Below are 27,395 nucleotides of genomic sequence, written 5' to 3' on the forward strand. Positions count from 1 at the left end.
GAAACTTCAGCTACTCGAACCATCTGATGGAGACTGTAAAATACGTACACTCGGAATGATTACAGATATAACCCATACCCGGAAGGTGGGCAAATTTTACACGATGCGGAACAGAACGGTGAGTGTCATAAAAACCCGATTAGAATTCCTTTGCAAGATACTAATAATTGAACTTGATAACTCAGAGGACCGGTTAAAAATCTCCCCCTACGCACAATCCACGAAAGAAGTTCGGGTTTCAGCGCGGGCTCTGGGGCAAAACCCAAAACAAAACAAAGGAAAGACTAATCGCCTCTCAGAGTGTGGAGCCAGGGGCCTCTCGCGTGCTTCATGGGTAGACAGTGGTGGATAATGGATGCACGGGGAGACAGAGGCGGCTAATGGACGCACAGGTGAAGACAGAGCCCCCCCCACCTCACGCACCTGGGCTTTGGCCTTCACCGCGGCGTACTCGGCCTTCATCCTCTTCTGGGCATCTTCGTCCACACTGGGGTCCCCGATCCTGTTGAACAGGGAGGCCGCCTCCTCCAGCAGCCGGTCGAGGAGCACGGCCTGGTTGCCCACGTTGTGCAGCAGGACCCGGGCGTGGCTCAGCTGCCACTGCTTCTCCTTCAGGCCCAGCTGCAGCCCCACGGGCAGCTCCAGGACCACCATCATCTTCTGGAACCAGCGGTAGAACTCATCTCGAGCCAGCAGGTACTCGCTCCAGTGCAGCCACACCCACTCGATGCGGCTGTGGACAGAGAGCAGGGGGCCGTGAACGACCCGCCCACCTGGCCCCAGGGCCGGGCAGCCGCCCCCTCCCCAGTACTCGTGGGGGGGGTGGGGGGGGGGGCCGTGGGCAGGAGTGCAATGAAATGACACTCTCTCTGGGCCTCAGGGTCACCTGGGCAGCTTGACGACCCTCCAGGTTCGGGGCCCTACCTCAGTGTGGTGGGAGTGTGTCTAATAATCGACACAGTGCAATAGTGCCTGGGGGGCTTGTGGCTGTTCGGTGGGGCAGAAGGCTGGGGGGGCCTACGTGTGGGTTCCAGAGGCGCCATGAGCTTGCTGCATAACCCTGCCTCCTCGCCTGCCTCGGTTTCCCCGTCCGTAACACGGAGACGGCCCCATCTCTCCAGCCCACGTCAAACGACTTTGCAATTCCAAGTGAGAGGGTTTGAAAAGCGGAAAGCACAGTGCAAAGTCGCCCCAGCCACTCAACCTTCTGGCTTCAGAGCGATGGAGGGGGTCCTGGCAGCTGCTGGTCCCTGAGGGCCCTACTGTGCCTCGCTCTTGACATCTGCTTCTCCTCTTCTGTCTTCCTGACAGCCTTCATCGAACGCTTGATTATACCCGTTGTCCAGATGAGGAGCCTGGGGCTCAGAGAGCTCAAGTAACTTTCCCAAGCAGGTCTGCCTAACCCCCCATCCCTCCCTGGCTCTCGGGGGCAGCACAGGGTCTAGGCTACGTCGCCAGCCAGGCAACAGGGCCACTCCGCCATTCTGCTGGGGGACGAACACATGGCGAGTCTACTAAGAATTTAGTGTTGGCAAAACCTGATGGACTCCCACTGCCATTATCATCATTAAGCTCGATTATAATTAGAAAGAGGCAGGCAGGGCTGGCGCACATCCCAAGAGAACATCCTGTTCCCAGCAATTCCAGGACCGGAGAAATGTCCCCGGGGTAGAGGCCCCAGGACAGCGCGGTGCTGGACGAGGAGGGTCAACAGAGGCTGCGAAGGCCCGGCGGGGTCCCCAGCCGCCTTACCTGTGACAGTGGGTCATGTAGGTGACCGTCTCCTCCCACTGGGCTTTGATGTCCTTCAGCTGGGCCAGGATCTCGGGCTTCTGGCCGTCACGGCAACACGCCAGGAGGCCCTCCGCCGCCCGCAGCACGACGTCCACCTTCACGCGCCCCTCCGGCTCCAGCTGGCATATTTTCTGTCGTGGACACAAAGGCCGGTTTCCAGGGGTTAGACAAAGCCACGAGCAGGCAGAGCCTTGGCGTGAACGGTGGCATGATGGAAAGAGCCGGGACTTTGAGGCCAGAGGGGCTGGGGTTCGAACGGTGGCCCTTGCAGCTTTCTCCTGTGACCGTGGGTGGCCAGCTAAAGGCCCTGAGGTCGGAAGCAAGGCACTGACGAGGGGAGCACAGAACCGTGGAGCCGTCTGCTGGCGTAAGTCCCTTCCCTTTCCCACTGGGCCGCTTCCGGCTGTGTGAACTCACACGCGTCTCGCCATCTCCCTGGCCTCGGTTTTCTCGTTTGTAAAATGGGGTTATTCGTAGTACCGAGCTCCCAGATTTTTTTCAGTATTAAGTGAGAAAATGCAACGTAGGGGCGCCTGGGTGGCTCAGTCGGTGAAGCGGCCGACTTTGGCTCAGGTCGTGATCTCGCTGGGTTTGTGAGTTCAAGCCCCGTGTCGGGCTCTGTGCTGACAGCTCAGAGCCTGGAGTCCGCTTCAGATTCTGTCTCTCCCTCTCTCTCTCTCTCTCTGCCCCTCCCCTGCTTGTGCTCTCCCTTTTTCTCTCAATAATAAGTAAATAAATGTAAACATTTTTTTAAAAATAAATGAGAAAACGCAAGGTGCACGTCGCGGCGTGTGGGGCTGTGAGAATCTGCCTCTCAGGTCTCCTGCAGGGAGTGGGCTTGACCCAGGGCCCCAGCCGAGGCTCCGGAATTCTCTCTGAATTTGCAGTTCGCACCGAGGCCTTGCTCCCTCAGCTGCTCCCACCAGTGACCAAGCAGGAAGAGGAAGGCAGGCCTGTTCCCCTGTGGCATCGGGCTCTTCGGATGGGTGACTGGTCCAGGAGGCCCCACGGCCTTGCCAGACTCCCACAGAGCCACACCGCGGTCTTAGACACTCCCTGATCTCCTGGATTGGGGGTCAGACCTGCGTCGGGCTGACCTCACCCCTCCCAGCCTTCCTGGGCTCCCAACCTGTTCTCTCATGGAAGTTTCCCTATCAAACATCTCGTGCGTTTAGTCTCATCTTGGCTTCAGGCTCTGGGAGGACCAACACGAATATACAACGTCTAGCAAGTAGCATATTTCTGATTAACATCAGCTCTTGTCCTTATTACCCTGCCGTTATTTAGTTCTTTGGCAACTCAAGCGTGGTCTCTGTAGGAAAAGTACAATTGGATTCCAATTCCAGAGCCATTCCCTCCTACCTGCTTGACCTTTGTCACAGTACTTCGATTCGCGAGGCCTATGAAATGGGGGAAGAGGGCAGTTACACCACCCAGGGTTCCAGGAACGTTCCGCGAAGCCGAGAGAGCCCTGGGCACACCGCCTGGCCCAACACTAACAGTGTTCGCTCTCAGTACCGTCTTTTCATACCTTTGAGCCCTCTTTACTGACAGCACATTTGCCTGAAGTTCAAGCTCTATTCCCCAGCCTGTCTCCCTGGGAGGCTGGCAGCCAGCCTTCCCTGAATGAAGTCCCAGTGGGCCGGCCGTCTCTGACCCTTCTCTGTGGATGGCGCAGGGGTCGGGGAGGGGGGAGCGAAATGCTGCTTCAATGATAGCTGTGCGACCCCAGGCAGGTTGCTTGATCACTCTGGGCCTCCCTCTCTTACCCTGAGATTGTGATAACAATGCCTGCTTTGTCTACCCCTATAGGGTTCTAACATTCATTTTTGAAAATACAGTTAGTTAAAACATCGATGTGTCAGCATACTTCGTAAACGGTGGGGTGTAAAAGGTGTAGATCCTTTTCCGAGATGTGCGAGTGAGCAAGGGTGTCAATCCTTTCTGTTGCTTCACGTGAGACTGGTTAGCGATGACGGCGACGATGATGGTAGAAAGGGACGTCCCCTCCTACCTGTGTTATCAGAGTGACATTAAACAAGCTCCTTCCACACAGGCTCTCTGCGGTCTATGAGTGTGTGTTTGGGGGTGGGGGGCAGATGAGAGTGGAGAGCGGGGAGATACCCCAAGAAGGGGAAAGCCGTTTTGTTTGTTGTTTGAGCCCGGCCGAGCGGAGGGATGTAGCAGGACCCCGCAGGGTCACGGCTGCGACGAGAATCCGACCGGGACCCCAAGTGCCGCTCAGCACAGGCAGCGATGCAGAAGACAAAGGTACTATGGCAATTAGTGTGGACCAAAGGTCCGAGGGCCACTGCGGGATGCTCTGGGCTGCGCGAGATCACCCACCCGCCGCATGGAACATTTCACACCACTCAGGAGCGGGAGCCCCACAGGGCGGCTGGGGAGGAATTTCTTGCCATCCCGCGACATTCAGCTTAAGGACCTGATATTTCTGACACCCAGCGCTGAGGAACAGACCGCAGACCCACCCTCCAAGCTAGCAAGACGCACGCCGCGGAAATCGCAGTTAACGGACAAGGGCGCTGGGAACCCACGGAAACCTTGAGCTTTGCAGGGCTGTTCTGTGCAGCAGCCAGAGAGGCCTCCTTTCTGCCTGCTGTCCAGAGGAGGCTCAGTCAGAATCCAGAATCTAGGGAGCCAACGGCTTTGGGGAAGAAGCTGCATTCGTTCTCTCTGCCACACCCCGAGGGAGCCAGCTGGGCCTGGAAAGTCCCCATGAGGACAACGGCCCCTTTCCCAAAGCCTCGTTTCCTGATCGTGTGACCTCCTCTAGGCCTCTGGACTCTTGCTCCCCTGACTCCTGCTCGGAGACGGGCAGGCCGGACGGGGGAGACTCGGCAGACGCCCAGCTCCCTGCCCTTCGCAGGGGAGTGAGTCTGCTGCTTTCCTGCCAGAGACGGAAAAGCCGGCCAGCCCCAAAGGCAGGCAGAACACCAAGCCCTACCTGGCCCAAAGCAGAAACATCTGCCCCCAGACCGAAATATCAACCAATGGGATGTTTGCTGGCGGCCGGGGGGCCAGGAGGCCAGAGGCCGTGGCTACGCTGGCAAATCCAGCTTTCCAGAAGTAGTTTCCACCTTTCTTTGCCGCAGTCATGACTACGCTCTTCGGCTGGCGTGAGGTTCCTTTAGAGCTGATCACCAGCAGGATCCAGGAGTGCTTGGCAGGAGGGACGAGCCAGCTGGGACGGGGTACAAAACTATTCTGACTGGAAGGAGCCAATGAGGGCAACAGTCAGGTGGGGGGTGGATGGAGGGAAAACTTTGGGGAGGAAAGAAAAGATAGATCAGGAAAGCCGGAGGGAGGGGGTTGGTCAGGGCTTTCCATCAGTGCAGCCAAGACCAGGGAGGCACTGCGCTGGGTACTGTGCTTGGTACTAGATGGGGCACTGGGCTGAGCACTGCACTGGGTACTGTGTGCAGTGCTGTGCTGGGTACCGAGTTGGGCACTGCTGGGTACTATGCTTGGTACTGGGTGGGGTACTGAGCTGAGCACTGCACTGGGTACTGTGTGCAGTGCTGTGCTGGGTACCAGGTTGGGCACTGTGATGGGTACTATGCTTGGTAGTGGGTGGGGTACTGGGGTGAGCACTGCACTGGGTACTGTGTGCAGTGCTGTGCTGGGTACTGAATTGGGCACTGTGATGGGTACTATTGCAGTGCTGTGCTGGGTACTCAGTTGGGCACTGCTGGATACTATGCTTGGTAGTGGGTGGGGTACTGAGCTGAGCTGGGTACTATGCTAGATACTATTCTGGGTACTATGCTGGGTACCATGTGCAGTACTGTGCTGGGTACCGGGTTGGGCACTGTGATGGGTACTATGCTTGGTAGTGGGTGGGGTACTGAGCCGAGCTGGGTACTATGCTAGATACTATTCTGGGTACTATGCTGGGTACCATGTGCAGTACTGTGCTGGGTACCGGGTTGGGCACTGTGCTGGGTACTATGCTTGGTCCTGGATGGGGTACTGAGCTGAGCTGGGTACTATGCTAGATACTATTCTGGATACTATGCTGGGTACTGTGTCGGGCACGGGGTCCAGGAGAACCTAGCGCTTGCAGGCCGTGCTGGGGTCTGCAGAGAAGAGCACAAATGACTAACAGAGCCACCGACACCACGGAGTAGCTACTGGAGCTCCAGTGAGGGACGTGGGGAAATTCAGGGCTTGGTGGGCAGTGGGTGGCGTCGGCACCGAGCCTTAGTGACGCGCAAGCCTTCGAAACGGGGCTTGAGCAACGGCTGTGTCCGGAGGCCACGTCCTAGGAAAGGCAGCCCGTCTCTGGCCACAGAGGGGCCTGGAGGCCGGTCAGGAAGCAGCCTGGCTGAGGCCGGGCCCCGAGTGCAGGGCCGCAAGTCTGGAAACCAGAGGGCGAGGAGCTGGGACCTGGGGGCCAGCTCCGGGAGGCCCGGGCGCGGGCAGGGAGGGTCGGCGTGCGCGTGTCCCCGCATCGAAACCGCAAGAAATAACCCCATCCATCGGGCCGGCTCTGCCAGGGCGCCCGCGCTCTGCCAAGAGCACCAGTAAGTCATTCGCCCCCATGTTCCGTCCCTCCTGCAAGGCGGCAACCATCGCCCCCACCCCCACCCCACCCCACCCCCAACGAGCTGAAACCCAAGGTGCTCCAGAAACGCTCCCAAGGCACCACAGCCACGGCGGGGACTCGAACCCCGGGAGCAACCCTCTTCCCGGTCTCCCTTCACGGAAGGCTTTCACCACCACGAGGGTCCCGGAGCCACCAACAGCCCCTCTGTACGCAAGGGGGAGAGGGCTCTGCTCACACTCTGTAGCTAGGAAGTGAGGTCGCAGGAGGGCACGGGACTCGCTTCTGGCCACGCAGCTATGCGGCGTCAGAGCTGGATGGGAACTCACATCCCGGCCACTCTGGAGAAGGGTCACCCCGGACGCACATCACTGAGCTGGGTGGGGGGGAAGGCACGAGACCCCGACCCCAGAGTGAGGCCCCGCGGACTGCGGAGGTGGAAAAGTCACCAGACGCTCCCTTCACCAGATGGCAGGAGCGAAATGTTTTCTTTCTTATTGCAAAATTGGTTTTGAAACGTCAAGGCCCAGAAAATAGCATGCCTGAGCCCCGTGGGAGAGCCAGAGGCGGAGCCCCTGGACGTGACCCCCTCCGCCTAGGCTCTGAGTCAAGTCCCTGGGGGCTCGGCCGGTGGGCGTGCTCCCCTCGGGTTTCCACCCTGGCCTGGCCGAGGGCTGTTCCCAAGGACCACTCTCGCCTTGGCTGCAGCCCGACCCACCACCGGAGGGGAATGGCCTGCCGGTAGAAGGGTGCAAGGTTCAAAGGGATGAGCAACCCTTGGCCTTGAAACAGCAAGTACACACGCAGGGCCGTGGTGTTCCGGGACACAGACTATCAGGAGCTGGGGCCAGAGCTCGGGGGCAGGGGGAGGGTTGCATTTCACAAGCACAGACACACAAGCAAACGAAAGGGCATCCCAAGGAGAGGCAACGGCACGGGACAGGGGCCTACAGACAGGAAATCTAGGCTGTCTGCCGCCAGGACAGGATCTGTGCTTGGTAGAAGGGATGGCCGGGACAGCTGAGGCTGGAAGATGGGGTGGTGTAGACAGTGGCAGGCTTTGGTGCCAGGTGAAGCTTGGTTTTAGTTTTGTGGGCAATGGGGAGCCACGGAAGGTTCTAGAGGAGGAGAATAAACATCAATAACATCACGAGATCCTGTGCGGCCTGGATTATGTGTATAATCCCCCATTCCCCTTTATGCTGTGAGCCCCAGAGTAAAGTGAACCTCGCCGTCTCCACTGCCCCAGGACCCCCCACGGGGATGGCCAGTGATGCTCTGGACTCGGCCCTGGGCTCAGGTCCTGACAAGATCGGTTCCTAGAGTTTGGGCCCATCACCGCGTCTAGGAATCACATTTTATTATTGAAAACTAGGGACCATAAAACCACATTCACAGGGCTTTTGTGAAATTCAACATGAAAGCTGACGGTGCGGCCCTGGGCACGTGACAAACAGGTGCCGAATGAATGTCGGGTCCCCTCCGTCTGACCTCTGAGGACCAATCATTTGATAAATGCCTCCTGGTGACAGTAACAATGCGGATGATGACCGAGGCCAAGTCCGACAAGAGAAGGGGCTCCGGGCCGCCAACTCCTCTCCTGGAATCCCCGACCTTCCTTCCAAGTTTCCAACCTACCATCCCCCTGTCGCGGCAACGACATCCAAGCTCCCCGGCTCAGTGTTCCAGGCCGTCACCCTCTGACCCCTGACCTCCCCTCTGGCCCTGTCCCCGGCTCCTGCCTGATGGCTGGTGCTACCCCAACCCAGCCTTGCTGGGGCTCTGAGCACGTGCCTCGGGCCATGCCCACCTGCTGGGTCTCTCTCCTCTGCTGCCCCCTCCGCCTAGAGCCCCCTCCTCTCCACCCTCACCCCTGCGGCCCCCAGCCTGGCTACCTCGTCTGTCTTTCAGCTTCAGCAATAAAGTCACTTGTCCCCAGAGGCCTGATGCCCCAGGCTGCCTCAGAGAGTCCCGGGTTCTCTGCTCACTCCACTGTCCAAGTGGGAAGCCTCTGGCCGTATGACTTCAAAGTGGTCCCCCACTCTCTGCCCTGCCGGGCACGGTTTTACCGTGAACGCCCGTCTCCGATCATCTGAGAGGCACGTGTCCTGGCAGGGAAGGAGAAAGCCCATCTGACAAGGAATCAGAAGACTCAGATTCCAGGCTGGAATGTCCCACCCGGAGACCTTTCCAACGTGGACAAGTCACCTCTCTGAGACTCAGTTTCCCCATGCATAAAATGCAGACCATGGCTCTCCCTCCGTAACGGGGTTGTGAGCCTTAAACCAGCGGCCCTGAAAAGATGATACAAATTTTCTTCATTTTGACTGTTTCCGAAAAGAGGATTAGGTGTTTTCAAGAAGATGCACAAAACCAGTGAGACAGCACACCCAAGAAAGCACGCAGGACACTGGGTGTGGGGCCAGCACCCCTTCTAGCCTGGTCAGGAGATCAGTTTGTGTACGAGAAGGTGGTCCCCCCCCACCCCTTAAAAGCGACCATTGTTAGCTGTCTATCCCAATGGGTGTGACCCCAGAGATGCATAAGTCATGACTTTGCCTACACGTGGGCAACGGAGGCCCAGAGAGGGATAGGGACTTGGCCGAGGTCACACAGCACTTTCACAGCAGCATGGAGCCTATAACCCAGGTTCTGCCCCCTGGCCCCCTGGCCTGAAGCAGATGTCCTCGGATGGGGCACCATAATGCCGGGCCAGGCACGGGACACCAGCACTTCCGGTAGGCATAGCACCACACGCCTGAGCCCTGCCTCGTGCCAGGTGGGGAGCAAGGCCAGACCCTGGCCCTGGAGAAGCTGACGGGTCACTTCTCACGGGGCAGAACCCTTCTCCACCCTCCTGAAGGCCAATCTGGGCCCACCCAGACCCGGCCCAGGGAAGCCGGGAAGCGGCAGGAAGGACTGGGCTGGGGACCCCCCAACCCCATCACCCTCCCCCCACCCCCCCGGCCGCAAGGTGCCTCTGCCAGGACGGGACAACCAGAAAGCCCCTCTAGCCCCTCCCTATGAAAGTGTGGTCCCAGGACCAGGGATCGTGTTAGACATGCCAGAGTTGGGGTCCACCCTGACCCCCTGGGTCAGAATCGGCCCTCAAACCCAAATCCCCAGGAGATTCAAACACGTCAGAGTTTGAGAGAGACACTAGCCTGGTCCGCCCCTGCCATTTAAGAGTCAGGAGACACGAGGCCCGAGGGAGGGACACGGCCGAGGCCCCAGGGCTATGGAAGCCGCGGTCTCTGTACCTCGGTCTCCCGCAGCCTGGCCTCCAGGGCCGCCCGGGGCCCCTGGGTGTTGTCGTTGACCTGCAGCCGCTCCTGCACAGCCTTCATCCACTGCCGGGCTTCCTCCACGCTCCTGTCGAAGCCCTCCTGGGGCGGTTGAGTCATGGCACCTGCAGAGGCTGAAGGCAGGAACACGTGAGATCAGGCCAGCAGACGAGAAAGCAGGGTGACGCCGGATGGGGGTGGGGGGGAGCCAACGCTGGGGACAGGCCCACACAGCACCAGTGCCCCTCCCGGCAGGCACGTCCGCCTGGCCCCACAGCTGGGGGCGACTGTGGTCGTCAAAGGGCCAAAGGACCCGGGAGGAAGGACAGGTCTCTCCTGTGGGAGCAGGGAGAGCGGGTGCAGGGCGCTGGGCTGGCCTCTCAGCTCCCCTGCTGGAGACTCAGGGGCAATTCTCCTCTGTCTCTGTGGGTTGAAGCCCCTCCGCAAGGGATCCCAAAACACATATACGGTCTGAGATGGGCACTACGGATAGCGAATCTTGAGCTGCATGGATCAAGAAGCCTCAACCGGGGGCGCCTGGGTGGCTCAGTCGGTTAAGGTCCGTGAGTTCGAGCCCCGCGTTGGGCTCTGTGCTGACCGCTCGGAGCCTGGAGCCTGTTTCCGATTCTGTGTCTCCCTCTCTCTCTGCCCCTCCCCCGCTCATGCTCTGTCTCTCTCTGTCTCAAAAATAAATAAACGTTTAAAAAAAAAAAAAAGAAGCCTCAACTGAAGAAACACAGTTTTGGGCCAGGCTGATGCCAGCCCCGAAACCACGCCTGAATATCACGATCTCAGGGCTGGGGGTGCCCATGACAGCCGGGTGCCTGCTCGCTACTTCGCCACCAACTTGGGTCCACGGCAGACGTCACCGACGATCCACTGCCTTTGCATGTGAGACGATCCCCACCCGCTTTGCCCCCTTAGGCGACGCCTGCCTGCTGGCCCGGATCCTGCAGCTGAACCCGCCCTTGGCTACGCTGCCCACACAGCTCCCTTCTCCTGACCTCGTAGCTGCGGACGCGGAGGCTCAGATTTTCGCGGGTAACTTTCCTAGAATCCCGTGCAGCCCAGGCGAGGCTTTTCCTACATTCCCGTTCCAGTTGTCTACTTACGGCAACTATCACCTACTTTGGATTAAAGTTATTTATATCTGCATCTTACGGGAAGGGATTGTACGTGGCTTATCTTCCAGCTCCCGCAACGCCTCGCACCACGGTGAAATGGCCCAGCATCGGTATAAAGTGTAATGCCGACGAACACAGCATTAGTTAAAAATGGCAAACAGGACAAAGCTAGAAACAGCCCAAATGCCCAACAACGGGGGGTTGGTTAAGGGAAGCACGATGCGCGTTTCAGGATATCACGCAGCCACTGAAAAGTATGCCTGAAATGAATTTAATAAGGGAGCATCCTTACGATGTAATGACACCCCCAAATTAGGCAAAATTGTATCTTTAGCAGACACGACTCTCCACAACCAGTAAAAGCAAACAAAACCACAAAAGACTACCCTCACAGGGGCAGGGTGGGCGGTCTTGCCACGATGTGTCCACGTGACAAGGGGTGTGGGCTGAAGTGGCCCGAGTCACATCCCACGTGACCTCAGGCCTCTCTTTTCCGGGCACAGTGTTCTCGGAGGCCACTTGATTACGGACGATTTGCGTGCGGATGGTGGGAACACGCAGTTGGGAGTTTTTGTGTCCTTATTTTTCCTTAGGCGTCTTGTGAACTTTCTAGAAAGAGCGAGCATCACTTTCAACTTACACAGTCTCTTGACCTCGGCTGAACCGCGTTGGCCCTCTCTTCTGGATCGGCAGTCGGTGGTTCAACAAGCGTGGACAGAGGATTTGAACACCGCCCCCACCGCCCTGGGTGGGCTTTGCCACCAGATTGCAGGGGACAGCTGTCACCGCCGGGGGACGCTGTCGGCGGCGAGGGAGACCTGGGCCTGCGGCTCAGAGCTCAGTCTCCCAGCCTGTTCTCCTTTCAGAGCTGTTTGGAGTTTTGCTAACCATTTAATATGTTCCCTGAAGCCACTCCCAGTCTTTGAATGCTTCGTTTGTAAAGCACAGGAGACTGTGCGGGCGTTTAAATTGGTTCATTGTGACTTTAATCACTTGTCTAGTGTGGGACTTGATTGGCTTCCAAGAGCTCGGCTTTTACGTAACTTGACCCAGCGAGGAACGGGAGGGGCAGGGACGAGTCTCCCAGAGTCTCACATGGCGCAACGGTGGCGGGCAAACGCTGCCCTAATCGCCGAAAGGCATGGAGAGCCCTTCTCCGCTCCGGTCACGATCTCAGGGTTGGTGAGTTCGAGCCTCCAGTCGGGCTTTGCACTCACAGCGTGGAGCCTCTTTGGGATTCTCTCTCCCCGCCCTCGCTCTCTGCCCCTCCCCCACTCGTGCTCCCTCTCCCTCTCTCCCTCTCTCTCTCTAACACAAATAAAACGTTTAAAAATTTTTTTTCAAACAGACTGAACTGAATCGATGAAGTACACACACGTGCACGCACAGCCACAGGCTTCTTTATTAACACGTTAAATCACCAGCGCTAACGCTGGGTCTAATGACCACCAGAATTTCGAAGTAGCGACGGGCAGACACGACATCTCAAGATACGTACAACCTCACTGCAGCGTGAAAATAGGTGTGACGGGGTTACCAGCACCGCTAAGGCGAGACAGGGCTTCGCCTTGGCTTTGCCTCGTACCTAATGGAGGGAACCGCCGTCAGGTAGAGGGTGCGAGGCGATGAGACTACGGTTTCCCATCCGAGTTCTTGGCCCCTAAATGGCCTCTCAGAGCCGGACCTTGGGGAGGAAGCCTGCTCTATGCGTTCTCACATAGGGAGGGGAGCCTGTTTTGTTACACGAGGTTGAGTTTCAAGAATCAAATGGGCAGCTCAAGAAAAGCCCACCCACAACTGATGTAAGGACCAGGAGGGCATCCCTCACTGAAAGCTTCCTGGGAACCTGTCTTGTGGAAGCCAGGGGCAGAGGTGTGGCTCTGGGGGAGGGGGGGGGTTGGGGGGGGGGAACGGGGACTGACCCACGTGAGCTTTGAGAGACGCCGACCACAGGGCCACAAAAGAGGGCTTGTCACCCGGCCTGGAGCCAGCAGGGCCGAGTGGAGGTGTTTGTTGCTGCGGGCTGTGGGAGGCTCTTGGGGGATGGTGAGGCTGGAACGTGGGAACTGGGAGGAGGTGACTGGAGGAGGCTGGTGGGGGCGGGGCGGTGTGCAAGGGCCAGATCACAGCCTTCGGAGCCAGGTCCAGGGCCCTGGGGACAACAGGGAGCCAGCAAATGTTCGGGTGGTGGTGACACAACTATTCTAGGCTTCAGACAGGTGACCCGGGCCAGGGAGGGTAGGGAGGGGAAATACAGTGGGAGGCAGGGGGTGGCGGCTGGGGGTCAGTGCAGACAGGGACAGCTGCGGGAGGCCAAGGACCATGAGGGAAGGACGAGGGAGGGAGCACGCAGGCATGCCTCTCCGGAGGAGAGTTCTCAGCCTTGGCAGGTTTGTTTGTCTGTCCTTGGACGGATTGAACGGACATAGTATTAAAAAATGGGACTACATAGGGGCGCCTGGATGGCTCCGTCAGTTATGTGTCTGACTCTTGATTTCGGCTCAGGTCATGGTCTCACAGTTCGTGAGTTCGAGCCCTGTGTCAGGCTCTGTGCTGACAGTGTGGAGGCTGCTTGGGATTTTCTCTCCCCGTCTCTCTCTGCCTCTCTCCTGCTCTCTTTCTCTCGAAAAAATAAATAAACTTAAAAATGAAAAAAAAATGGGACTATGTATTTTCCAAACATTTTGGAGAAAGAGAGAGAGGAAGGAGGGAAAGAAGGAAGGAAGGAAGGAAGGAAGGAAGGAAGGAAGAAAAGAAAGAGAGAGGAAGGAAGGAAAGAAGGAAGGAAGAAAAGAGAAAAAGGGAGAAGAAGGAAGAAAGGAAGGAAAGAAAGAAAAAAGGAAAGAAGGAAAGAAGGAAGGAAGAAAAGAAGAGACAAAGGGAGAGGAAGGAAGGAAGGAAGGAAGGAAGGAAGGAAGGAAGAAAAGAAAGAGAAAAAGAGACGAAGGAGGGAAGGATGGAAGGAAGGAAGGAAGGAAGGAAGGAAGGAAGGAAAGAAAGAGAAAGAGAGAGGAAGGAAGGAAAGAAGGAAGAAAGGAAGGAAAGAAAGAAAAAGGGAAAGAAGGAAAGAAGGAAGGAAGAAAAGAAGAGACAAAGGGAGAGGAAGGAAGGAAGGAAGGAAGGAAGGAAGGAAGGAAGGAAGGAAGAAAAGAAAGAGAAAAAGAGACGAAGGAGGGAAGGAGGGAAGGAAGGAAGGAAGGGAGAAGGAAGGGAGGGAGAGAGGAGGGAGGGAGGGAGAAGGAAAGGAAGAAAATGTGCTCAGGGTTAAAAAAAAAAAAAATGCTGTTCCCATTTCCAAGTCCAAGAAGCAGCCCTGTGGTGTGGCTACAGGTGGCCAGAGACTGGGCCTCCCCGTGTGTCTCTGGGCTGTCCCTAAGGAATCAGCGAGAGAGCCAGGCAAAAGGACATAGCCCTTTGCGGTTCGGGCTGGTGCTGGTCTGCCGGCAGAGAGAGAGAGAGAGAGAGAGAGAGAGAGAGGGAGAGAGAGAGAGAGAGTGAAAGATACAGAGAGAGAGAGAGAAAGTAAATAAACTGCCTTGGTTTCCAGCATCCTGTGTGGTTATCACAAATGACAGCCGGAAGAGAGGTGACATTTTTGCCTTGACGACAGACAAGCGGGGCCAGGGCAGAGGAAGAGCCCGGATCAAGACAGATCAGGTGCTGAGAGGGAGCTGAGTCCACAGCCACAGGTCGGTGAGAAGAACACGGTGACAGGAGCCCGGCGGCAGGATTCGCAGGCTTGACCAAGATCAAAAGCGGAGAGCTTAACCAGAGCCTCGATGGGAGGCTGAGGACAAAGGGAGGGGGCGGAAAAGTCCTCAATCAGGGCGCAGCGAGGGGCGGTGGGTGGCTCAGCCGGCTAAGCCTCCGACTTCAGCTCAAGTCATGATGTCAGGGTTTGTGGGATCGAGCCCCACGTCGGGCTTTGAGCTGACAGCCTGCTTGGGATTCCCTCTCCCTCTCGCACGCGCTCTCTCTCTCTCTCTGACCCTCCCCCACTCGCTCTCTCTCTCAAAATAAATAAACTCAAAAAAAAAGTTTAAAGGGACACCTGGGTGGCTCAGTGGGTTAAGCGTCTGACTTCGGCTCAGGTCATGATCTCGCCGTTCGTGGGTTCAAGCCCCGAGTCAGGCTCTGTGCTGACAGCTCAGGGCCTTGAACGTGCTTTCGATTCTGGGTCTCCCTCTCTCTCTCTGTCCGTCCCCTGCTCACGCTCTGTCTGTCTCTCAAAAATGAATAAACGTTCAAAACAAAAGTTAAAAAGAAATAAACGTGCAGTGGGCAAAGGGTGCTGGAGATGTGATATAGCCTTAAAAAAAAAAAAAAAAAAAAAAAGACCATCCAGGAAAGGCAAGGGCACTAACCCGGCTGCCATGATAAATGGCCCACTCCATGCTGGGCACTTGGGCTCCGGTCCCCGTGGCACCTGGACCTGAGGGGTAGGTAACGCGGAAGGCAGCAGATAGAGCGGGGGGCTTCCGCTCGTGCCGTGCGCTGCGGCTGATTGGGGGTCGGGGGGGGGATCTCAGCCCAGCCTCCTCCTCTCCACCAGCCCCTTCTTCTTCGAATGCTGCGGAGACCCCTCGGGCGCTTACCCAGGCAGACAGGTGCTCGGAGGGCGGGCTGCCACCACCCCGTCCGCTCACAGAGGAGAGCACTGCCATCGAGCAAGCAGCCCGGGACACGGGCCCGTGGCTTCAGCACTGATGTGTGAACCTCGTTCTGTCAGATTCCATAGCCCGTGCTTGTCTCACCGACCACACGGCCTCCAAACCCGGGTCCCATCTCCTGCCCGATGGGGCATCCGACACAACGCCCCGGGGCAGCCAGTGACCCTGTCTGTGTTGGACAGGATCCAAGCAGGCGAGCTGAATCCACTCGGTCCAGCCACAAACCCCAGGGACCTGCCGGCGAGGGGGGGTGGGGGGAGGGGCCAAGAAGCTCCCAGGAGACAAAAGGGAAGCCAGAGGCCGGCCACCCCCCACCACTCAACTGGAGGGACGAAGGTGACGTCATCAGACCCGGGCTGGGAGCCCCGAGCAGCAGGTGCTGAGTCCTGGCAGTGACAAAATTGCCTGCCAGTGACTGCCTACTAGGGCTCCGAGCCCCATCTCCTGAAGGGGGTCCGTCGGCACAGACCCCACTCCCCCCTTCCCTTCCCTTTCCTGGGACCTACAAAGCTGAGGCTGCACGGTGGAGACCCCTCTTTGACTTTGCGGTGCCCCCGGTAAGGGGCAGACACCGTAAGGACCAGGCTGGGACAGTCCCCTGCCTCGGTCCCTCCAACACAGACTCTGGGAATGTGCAAACACAATAATCCAGCTTGCCATGTGGTGATGCAGATGCTCTAAGAATCCTGCTTAGGACCCGACCACATCCCATTAGGGAACACCCCAGAACATGACACCGGCCCCCTCCCGAGCAGAGAGGGGGCAAAGTCAGGTTCACAGAGCGGCTGTCATGTGGCTAGTATCAATTCACAAAGGTGGAAACGGGGCGCCTGGGTGGCTCAGGTGGTTAAGCATCCGACTCTTGGTTTCGGCTCAGGTCACGATCTCCTGGTTTGTGAGTTCGAGCCCCGCCGTCGGACTCTGCGCTGATAGCCTGGAGCCTGCTTGGGATTCTCTCTCTCCCTCTCTCTCTCTCTCTGTCCCTTCCCTGCACGTGTGCACGCTCTTGCTCTCTCTCTCTCTGTCCCTTCTCTGCACGTGTGCACGCTCTTGCTCTCGCTCTCTCTCTCTCTCTCAAAATAAATAAATAACCTTAAAAAGAAAAGACGGAAATAGGTTCAGAAAGGAAAACAGCCTACCAAAAATGGCTGGTGCAGGATTAACGATAATAATCGTAACAGCCAGCATATATCCGGCATCGTGTGTGTACCCGACTCTAGGATAAAGGGCTTACGGCTGTTAACTCATTGCTTCTCCAAAGACCCACCCAGAGACTTGTTATTGCCCCTACATTATTGCGGAGAAAACCGCCAATCAATGATACTAAGAACACAGCCCAAAGTCAGAGGGATTCTAAGTAGCAGGGGCAGGACTTGAACTCAGGATGGCCCAAGTCCAAAGTCTGTGCTCTTTGTTTTTTTTTTTTTTTATTTTTTAACGTCCATTTATTCATTTTGCAAAGAGAGTGAGAGGGAGAGACAGAGCCTCCCAAGCATGATCCATGCTCAGCACAGAGCCCGACGCAGGGCTCGATCTCACGACCGCGAGGTCATGACCTGAGCCGATAGCAAGAGTGGGATGCTCAACCAACCGAGCCGCTCAGGTGCCTTTGCTCTTAAACACCACAGCCCTACCCGGCTTCCACACCCCTGCCCGTGCGCCCCCAAACCTCACTGGGAGCGGCCCGTGCCGTGCGGGGAGCCTGAGGCAGCCTGCCCTCTTTGGATCATCTTTGAGGAACATCTAGGTTCCAGAAAGGCCACTGCAGGGGTAGATCTGGGCCTCTGCTCAGGAATCTGGAGCAGAGACAATAACCTGAGGCCCCCCCCCCACAGCCTCAGTCGTACAGTGCCTGGCCACCGGCACTTGTTCCGGAACCCAGAGGCTTCAGGACGCGGACCCAGGTAAACTCCCGCCCCCCCTGGCGGGCCCTATACGCAGGGACAGCCCGGTGCACCTGCTCCGCCAGCCTGGCCAGGGGCCCCCACCACACGCTGACCCAGCGCCCAGGGAACGGGGCGCGTTCCCCTCCGGTGACTCCCTCAGCTTCCCCGTGACTCATTCCTGCCCTGCCGCCCTTTCCACCCTCGCTCGTTCCCACTGCTCTCACACACGCAGATGGAATTTCAGGAACCAGCGGGCAGCTGGTTTTAATCCCAAAGCTTATTCCAAGTGGATTCTGGGAACACGCTCTTTTGTTGACGTACAGCAGGCAACGATGTGGCCAGGCCATTGTTCACAGCATCGCCCGGCGCGCCCCGAGGTTCCTGGGGGATTCTGTCCTGCGTGGCGTTTGCAGAACATGATGCTGACAGCAACGTGCAAAGAGCAGGGAAAGAACCCTCACGCCATCTTGGCTGATCTTTTAACGACCCTCGAAGGTGGCTGAGTCCAGAGTTGGGATCGATCACTGGGCTTTATCCGGTCACAGAGGTAAGCACAGGCTCAGAGAGGCTAAGGGACCGCACCAAAGCCACACAGCCGGCAGGGCGCCCCAGCCCACCCTCTGCCCACTGCCTTGTAAACGCTTACACAGGAAACCCCGCGTAGTAACGGGGCCGTAGGGTCCGCTTCACAGTTCCAGCCACCAAGGGGACGGGCCAGCCCTGGCTTCACAACAAGGGCTCGGAGAGGGATTTTCAAACAGCTCTCTCTCCATCACGGATAAATGGTATCTGGCAGGGAAAACCAGCTGATCTCTGGCCCTGCTCCTGCCCCAGACACTCTGACTGTAAAACGGCATTTCCAATCACTCCAAATTGACCGAAGCCAAGCTCTCCATCAAAAAGGCACGGCGTGGAGAACGCCAGGATTTCTACCCAGGGAACGCTCACCTTGGCAAGCAGGGTCAAAGGTCAAATATAAATATCGGCGAGGGGAGAGAATGCACAGGGCACCTAAGAGAACGGGGGAAGGGTTGCGGGCAGAAGGCATCCCTGGGGCAGGGCAGGTGGCTTCAAGGTGTGGGGACATAGTTCCAAGGGCACAGGTGTGCCTGGCGGTGTGGGCAGGGTGGTCAGAGGTCAGAGAGGCAGGGACTGGCCGTCAGATGCAGGTCAGAGAGCGCTGGGGGCAGGGCGTCAGCACTGGTCGAAACTGGCTGGGACACAGGACCTCAGACCACAGGCCTAAGGGTGTGCAGGCCCGTCAACTCAGTCCTACTGGTCTCTGATTCAAAAGAGGGCCTTAGGTCGGTGTTGGTTTTTCACACTGCAGGTCGTGACTCAACCTCACTGCCAGGGCAATAAAAGCACCACCCACACTCCCACGTGTCTCGTAGATGACAATCCCAAGGCCCTGGGCCAGGAGGACAGCGCTCCATCTGGCCCCGGACAAGGCCAGCCCCAGGTGCCGCCCCAGCCCCCACCGCACCTCCCTGAGACAATGACCCAATGGGGTGGAAGCCAGGATGGGATGTCAGCCCTCTGTCCCTGCACCTGCCCAGACCGCCCTTCCCAAGCGATCCACGGCAGCGCCCGAGACAGCACGGACAGCAGCGACAGGCGTCCCTCCCTCTCCAGGCCTCTCACCGGCCCTGCGAAGCAGAGCCTCATGCCAGGCCCCCAGCAGCTCACATTTGCTCTGGGGCAGGAATCATCCCCAGAGAGGGGTGACTCCCAAGTCCCTCCTGAACTCACCAGACCGGCCTGGCCTTCTGGCCCCACCTTCCTCACCTCCCACGGAACCAGGGCGCCCTCCCTGGACTTTCCGGTCCATCGACACCCCAGCCCACGGGAGCAGGTTGGGTCACAGTGACCCTAATGGAACACGGTCCCTAATGGAATACGCGTGAGCAAACGTCTTTAAAGAAAACCACGGCTGCACCGGAACGTACTCTCAGAACCCACCCTTGGCAACGCTGACTTTAGAAATGAGAGCTTTCCACCTAGATGAAAATGTCTTTCAATTCGAAAGCATCGCACCAACACAGGCAGGTTTTTGTTTCTTTTTTTAACTTTGCCTTTGGTTTTATTAGACAAAAATTGTAGAACGTCTCAGAGAGCTTTCGGTCTCTGATGAGGGAGAGTAAGGCAAGGTCACCCCCCCCCCCCCCCCCCGCGCAAACGACCCCTCCACCCCGGGTGGGTCATGTGTGATATTCCTCGGGGACTCCCAGCCGCCCAAGAACAAAGGAAAGGATGGAAAACAACTGGTTAAATTGATCAGAGTCTCCGTCAGTGCACAAATATCTCATCAATAGCCTAATCTCTGGGAACCCCCTACTGTCTTAATGATAACGCTTGGCTGGAGGGAAAAACAACCTTAGCCTGACATTAGCTAGGCCTCCAGTAATCCGTAAATCTTCTTTAGTGTGTGGAAATCCCTTTAAGAAACTTTCTCTTGGAGCGCCTGGGTGGCTCAGTCCTGTTGAGCGACCGACTTCGGCTCAGGTCATGATCTCACGGTTCATGAGTTCGAGCCCCACGTCGGGCTCTATACTGATAGCTCAGAGCCTGGAGCCTGCTTCTGCTTCTGTGTCTCCCTCTCTCTCTGCCCCTCTGTCTCTGTCTCTCTCAAAAATAAATTTATAAAAATATTAAAAAAAAAAAAGAAAGAAAGAAATTTTCTCTTGACTTTATCGGTCCCAACTCCACCGCATATAACCAGTTACCCGGCACAACCCCAGTGCCATTCTCTCTGCCCACGGGTCCTGCCCCCCTTGCTTTCCTAAAATCATCTTTTTGCACAAAAGACATCTTCAAGAATTCTTTCTTGGCTGTTGACTCTGAACCCCCTCCCACCAACACCGCCAAACCTCATCATTCTCCAGAAAGATCTTCCTCAGACCCCAATTTGAGAAACCCCGTGACTGGAGGATGAAGCCAGTGCTCCTTGGGACCCTCAAGGATGAAGCTCCTACCTAACCCCAGTCTTATCTTACCGCACAGATGTTTCCAGAAACTTAGAGTCGGGATGCTGCCCCGCCCCCAGCGTAGCTCTGCCTGGTTAAGTCCTTCCCTACCCCACCCCTCCATACCTTCCTCCCTCAGACTCTTTCCTGTTCCCCTTTCCAAGATCCACTTACAGCCACTGAGAGGTGGAGACCTTCCCAGCTTCCTCTTTCTCCACACCAGGACGCTCCCTTCTTGGGCGCCCACGGGACGTGTGCACGCTGCCATTTGCTGCCTGTTTACTAAGCACTTTGTGTGGATCTCCCCGTGTTCTCCTCCCGACCTTGGAGGTCGTTGCAATTATCGGTTCCATTGCACAGAAAGAAAATGGGGGCTTTGGAAGGCATGGCGTGGTTAGTAAGCCACGGACCCAGGATGGGACCCCGCAGCTCGGCAGTGCTGTTCGTATTTTATTGTTCATATTTGTTGGCACAGACAGGAGTTCTCTGAAGGAGGGCAGGGTCGGGTTCATCTTATTGATGAATCAACTGGAAGATGGGTCCGCCTTTATCTTTAACAGCTTTACTAGGAGTATGATTGATAAATAAACACGTGGTTAAACTGTACAGTTTGTAGGTTTTGCCATATACACCCATAAAACCATCACCCTGGTCAAGATAAAGAACGCATCCATCACCCCCTGAAGTTTCCTGATCCCACTTCTGATCCCTCCCTTCTGCCCACACCCCGTCCCCGGCAACCGCTGATGGGCGCACCGTCCCTGGAGACTGCTTTCGGTTTTCTGGAGGATTTCACATAAATTGCATGACACCCTAAATGCTTTCTTCCTTTATTTCTGGCCTGGCTTCTTTCACTGGGCACAACATATTTTTTTTTTTTTTTTTTTCCGGTACAACTACTCTGAGATGCATCCATGCTGTGGCCCATATGGATGGCTCGTCCCTTTCTGTGCTGAGTAATATCCCTTGGTCTGTGCGGACCACAGGTGGTTCCCTCGGTCCACCCACTGATGCGGTGTTCGACGATTATGAATAACGCTGCTCTGAACACTTTGTGTGCAGACCTCGGCTTTCAGGTCTCTCGCAGAGATACCTAGGAGCGGAGTGGCTCGCTCCGATGGCAGGTGTGCGTTGACATTTTTTTCAGAAACCGCCAGGCTGTTGTGCAAAGCGGCCGCACCTCTGTCCATTCCCACCGGCGATGTGGGAGGGTGTTTCTGGCTCCCGCACACCCTCCCACGGCCAGTTTTCCAAACTTAACTCTTCTTCTAGGCGGGCCGTGATAGCTCCTAGTGGTTGTAATCTGCAGTCCCCAAAGGCCAACCACCTGATTGACTTTCATCTGTACTTAGAACTCCCGTCCGAAGCTCCCAGGCTCCGAGGAGCACTTCCCGAGCCCCTCCTCCTTTAAGGCTGTGGGTGGCTCAGCTCCCAGGCTGTGGGCTCACGGCCAGAGGAGTGAGGAGCTGAGTGACAGGGGGACACGCCGCCAAGAGGAACCCGATCCAATTCCAAGGGCCCTGCCATCCAACTCCTTGAACAGGAGGTTCCCTGAGGACAAAAGCCAGCACCTCTACCAACAGTCAGAAGCACGCACTGTGCAAGGGGCTCTCTGAGCTCTGAAACGGGGGTTCCCTGGGGTCCCTATGCCGTGCTCCTGCAGCTCCCAGACAGGCTGGGTTCAGAAGGGACCTGGATGCCTGCACAACTCAACGACCTCAGGCTGCAGGGCTGGGCTCACAGGATGATGGGATGCCCCAAGGAGCCAATAAAGATTCTGCAGAGACCTCCCTGAGTCTCAGCACGTAATAATCGGACCACCTCTTAGGAATCTTATCTAGCTGTGCCATGTTATAGATGGGGAGACTGAGGCTTAGAGAAAGAGACCCACCCAAGATCTTGCTCAGTGGCAGAGCTATGGCCAGGATTTATCTTGGTATAAATACATCCGAGGTAATGTGCATGTCTTCAAATTGACCCACAGATAAAGAAACAATTAGCTACCATATTTGCAGACAGTTAATTTTCAACAACGGTGCCAAGGCAATTCAATGAGAAGTCTTTTCAACAAATGGTGTTGGGACAACTTGATAGCCACAGGCAAAAGATAGAACTTGGACCCCTACCTCACACCATATACACAAAGTAACTCAAAATAGATCAAAGACAAAAGTGTAAAAGCCAGACTATAAAAATCTTTTTTTTTTTGTATTTTTTTAAAGTTTATTGATTTTATTATTTCTGAGAGAGAGAGAGAGTGCACCCAAGCAGGGGAGACGCAGAGAAAGAGGGGAAGACACAGAATCCAAAGCAGCTCCAGGCTCTGAGCTGTCAGCACAGAGCCCTACACGGGGCTCGAACTCACAAACCAAGAGATCATGACCTGAGCTGAAGTCAGACGCTCAACCGACCGAGCCACTCAGGCGCCCCTAGACCATAACACTCTTAGAGGAAAACATAAGCATAAATCATAAATCTTCCCGGCCTTGGATGAGGCACTGACTTCTTAGATGTGACAACAAAAGCACAAACAACAAAGGAAAATTAGATAAACTGGGCTTTATCAAAATAATAAACTTTTCTGTTTTGAAGGACGCCATCAAGACAGCGAAGAGAAAACCCACAGAATGAAAGAAAAATCTGCAAATGATTTATCTGACAAGGGACTTCTATCTAGAAAGACAAAAGCCCAATCATAAAAGGGGCAAAGGAACTGAATGACATTTCTTCAAAGAAGATGTACGTACAGATAGCCAAAAAGCACATCAAGAGACACACAACATCATTAGCCACCAGGGAAATGCGAGTTAAAGCCACAAGATTATCACCACACCCTCATTAGGATGCTTAGAATCAAAAAGACAGACAATAACAAAGTATGGAAAGAGATGCGGAAAACGTGGAAACAACATGTCCATCAACCTATGAGTGGATAAATAAAATGTGTTATATCCATACCATGGAATATTCTGCAGCAAGAAAAAGGGAGGGAGCCCTGATGATCCTATAACATAAATGACCCCCCCCAAAACATGATGCTAAATGAAAAACGCCAATCACAAAGGACCACATATGGCATGATTCCACGTACTTAAAATGTGCAGAACAGGCAACGCTATAGACACGGAAGCCGACTGGTGTTGCCGAGGGCTGGGGCCGGGGGAGGACGAGGGCTGGGCAGGGTTTCTTCTTGGGGTAATAAAAATGTTCTAAAAATGATCACGGTAATGTCTGCACAACGCTGTGAATGTACTAAAAGGGATCAAATTGTATACTTTAAATTTTTAAAAAATTTTTTAAGTTTATTTTTGAGAGAGGGAGACAGAGACAGAGACAGAGACAGAGCACAAGCTGGGGAGGGGCAGAGAGAGAGGGAGACACAGAATCCGAAGCAGGCTCCAGGCTCCGAGCTGCCAAGCACAGAGCTCGACACGGGGCTCAGGCTCGTGAACTGCGAGATCATGACCTGGGCCGAAGTCAGAGGCTCAACCAACTGAGCCACTGAGGCGCCCCAAATTGTATACTTGAAATGGGTGAACTGTATGTGGTGAATTATATCTCAACAGAGCTGGTTTTTGTTTTTTAAGAAACAGTAAGAATCCGAAAACTAAGAGGGTTATTCAAAAAGACCTAGCTTAAGCATCCATCTTTGCCCGAATTTCCTGAAAAATATACCCATCCAGAGGCCTCCAAGACTCTTGTATACCGCTGGTGATGGGTGGCTCACTACCTATTCCAGGTAACCTATCCTGGGGCTACAAAGCTGAGCAATCTCAGAGGAAACTAAGAGAAGTGAGGCCCTCGGAAGCATCCCAACAGGGTCTGCAAGTCAAGGACACGCCATCTGGTATCGGGAATTCCGGAGAGGGACAAACCCTCCCTGTGAGAAGCTACTCGATTCGACGGCTTCTGCTGAGTTAACCATAAAAATATTTTTTATACTTAAGAGTCGGTCTCAATCTTCAGTTCCATCTTCTAGATCGGGACACCGAGATGGAGAAGCCACGTGGCCTGCCCAGGGTCCCAGAGCTAACAGTTGGGAGACAAGGAGTCAAATCTAAGACCCTCTGACATGCACGGAGCCCCACACACCCTGCAGGTTATTAAGTTCACGGTCTGCGTGACCATGAACTCTAAATGAGGCTGTTATGGGTGCCCAGGTGGAGAGGCACCCCAGAAGCTCGTGGAGCCTAGAGAACAGAGCAATGACGTCGATCAGGAGATCCAGGAAGGGGTTCACAGAGAAGGGGACACCCTGGCTGAGATGTGGAGGATAAGCAGGGTCTGGATAAGACGCAAAGTGGCAGAGAGCATGACAAATAGATGCGCCCGGTGTGCGCGGAAGCCGGGAGGTGGGGAAGTGCAAGACCAAGTTCAGGCTGCAGCGCGGGCTTGGGAACTGATAGAGAGAGGCAGAAAGACGCAGCTGTCAGAGAGCAGGCTGCACGGGGCCCGAACGGCACGGGATTCAAGGGGTGCACTGACTTTCGTCTGCAGGCAATAGGGAGCCAGCGAGGGTCCGCGAGCGAGGGAGTGGCGTCCTCTGGTCAGGGACGGACCCGCAAGCAGCCAGACGGCATCTGACCGACCACCTGAAAACAATGTTGGACTGAGCGGGCTCCTTGCCACCCGGCACGTCAATCCGCATGCGGGGAAGCACCTCGTAAAGTGTCACTTAACCCAGGGCATCCTTCTCCTCCGAAGCCTACTCTTCAAACACAAGGGCGAGAGTTCAAGTCGAAAGATCTTTCCTCGACAACCGGTTGAACGTGCAGACATCTGATGAGCTGCGGAGAACAGCCTCCCGCCTCCCGGTGTTTGTGCTTGAAGCCTGCCCTCGTGGGCCCTCGGCCAGCGAAGCACACAGCCACGCACTGTGGTGGGTAACAGGTGTCCCGACTGCTCTACCCTGTCCCCACCCCAAGCTCAGCTGTGACCTACAGTGGCCCTGGGAGCGGGGTGGGGGGCACGGGTGTCAGGTTCGCCACGGATCTTGACCTTTCGGTGCCAAAGGAGGTTGCTCTGGGTTGGGGAACATGCCAGCGAAAGTGCCCACGTGGGAGGCCACCTGCTGTCTCCCAGGCACTGGCCAGATGCTCTCCATCCATCACCCACCAACACCAAGGCAGGGGTGACTGCGCCCCTTTACAGATGGGGAAACTGAGGCCCAGAGGGGCCACCTGCGCCGCCCAGGTCGGACAGCTGCTGAGGCACAGAGCTGGGAACAAGCCCGGGCCTGTCTGGTTCCATCACCCATGCCATGGTACAAAATGGTCTGCAAAATGAGGAAGTGAGTCAGGTAGGCAAAAGGGGGGGGGGGGAGGGTTCCTCTCTGAGTCAGAACAGGATTTCCCATCACACACCCGACCGGCTGCAGAGGCAGACAAGCTCGGGGGTGAACCCCAGAGGCTCAGGCTGACAAGGCGCCCAGGCGGGGCCAGCCCTCCACGGTGAGCGCAGCAGGGACGGGGGCAAGCCCGAGAGGCACGCGTGGCTTGAAGTTGGCGCTGATGGGCCTGGTGACGCCTCCCCAGCGGGTCTCTTGGGTGTCTGGCTCAGGGCACGCCCTCCAAGGACCCCGAGTGAGCAGGCAGAGACTCGGGTTGGGCCCATCTGTCTCCTAAGGGAGAACCCCAGCAGGCCTGACTTCCTCCCCCCACCCCCCACCCCACCCCCCCCGCAGCCCCGGAGAGGCTCGGTGCCTTTACTGGCAAAGCTCGTCTCAACGCCTGCTCTGTGCCAGACGCTGCGGTCGTCGGTCGGCGTGAAGATCAGAGAGGAAGAGAACCACCAGGTCCTGCACCCTTGGGTGGCCTGGCAGCTCAGCGTCCCTTTACTCTTCTGGGAGATGGGCACGGTGTCCAGTGTTCTCCCACCCGGATCTCTAGGTCAAGGCGTTTCTCTGCCTGAGCCCTTCTGCCACCCACCAGCTCACGTGTCCCACGGGAAGCACCTTTTCAGCATGTCCCTGTGAACCAAGGATTTTAATCCACCCCCCGGGACAATGTTCGAGGAGCTCTGGAGGGGCCACGAGGGCCCCACGGGCCCGGAACCTTAGGTCTCGTTTGGGGCCCGCTTGTTGTCCCGACGAGGTCCGCGGATCTCTCGGGACCCCTCTGGCTCGGGGAAGGCTAAAGCCAAGCCCTCCCCACGCCACTCATGGTGTTAACCATGAACATTCCTCATTGTAAGCGGCCCAGAATATTCCACGGGGTGGATGTCACAGATCATCCTGAACCGTTGCCATTTTGCCGGACCGAAACGTTGCATTTTTGTTGTTGTTCTCCGCAGTTTGATTAGAGAATTTGCACATTTCTCGCTTATTTGACAATTGAGCAAGACCCTGGATCCCTGTGGCCACAAAGCAGAGCCCTTGATCTGTTACACCCACGCGGTATTTTTCTGACCAGGAGACATCATTTTCTTGGCCCCTCACTGCATCTTCAGCATCGGCGGCCAGCCCTCTTTTCTGAGCCGTTTTCCACAAAGAAACGGAATTCGTGCTCACGTGGCCCTGGTTGCCGGGCTTGTGACAAGGATGATCAGAGAATAGTCAAAGCTGGGTGAGGTGGGGCGGCTGGGCTGGGCAAGGCAGGGTTCATCCTGGTGAGTCACTGGACCCCCTCCTCCCCTCCCTCCCCCCCCGCCGCCGTACCTCATCACAAAGGCCTGCTTCTTCTGGAAGCTTCCTAACAGCTGGTAAGCCTCCGGAGCTAGCCTCCTTAGCAGATTCAGATCTAAGCCAAGTGCATTTAACTCCCCTGCCTTCACTTTCTCATCTGTAAAATGGGGGTAAGAAGAAGACCTCCTATCGCCGATCTGAGAATAAAGTGAGTTGTACTGGTAAAGAGCTCAGAACGGTACCGGTAAGCAGTGGGTGTTCTATCCGTGTTTCAAAGAAATGATAAATTAGCAAATGCGGACACGAGGGAAAACAAGACGAAATCAAACAAAAGATGTGACATATAGCAGGCCGGCAAAAAGGAAAGGATCGGGAAAATTCTGTGATACCCATCTCACGGACTCTGGGCCATTTACAAGGAAAACTGGGACAGGTCACACCGTGGCATGACGCTGCAGCTGACGAGAAAAACGAGCATGCCGTGA

General features: G+C 56.1%; 1 protein-coding gene across 8 annotated transcripts in view; it reads right to left on the minus strand.

Annotated features, from left to right (window-relative positions):
- The window catches only part of SYNE3 (spectrin repeat containing nuclear envelope family member 3), a 103,525-nt gene that overhangs the window by 58,763 nt on the left and 17,367 nt on the right, over positions 1-27,395 (minus strand). For all 8 annotated transcript variants that reach the window (XM_030319896.2, XM_030319902.2, XM_030319900.1 and 5 more), the window contains exons 2-4: positions 9,619-9,776; positions 1,753-1,925; positions 424-733 (exon numbers count right to left, since the gene is read on the minus strand). In XM_030319896.2, the coding sequence (XP_030175756.1) occupies positions 424-733; positions 1,753-1,925; positions 9,619-9,762 (627 nt within the window). In that variant the 5' untranslated portion in view covers positions 9,763-9,776. The remainder of the gene's footprint in view (positions 1-423; positions 734-1,752; positions 1,926-9,618; positions 9,777-27,395) is intronic.

This window comes from Lynx canadensis, chromosome B3, assembly GCF_007474595.2.
Source record: "Lynx canadensis isolate LIC74 chromosome B3, mLynCan4.pri.v2, whole genome shotgun sequence".
In the NCBI taxonomy this organism is placed as follows: domain Eukaryota; kingdom Metazoa; phylum Chordata; class Mammalia; order Carnivora; family Felidae; genus Lynx; species Lynx canadensis.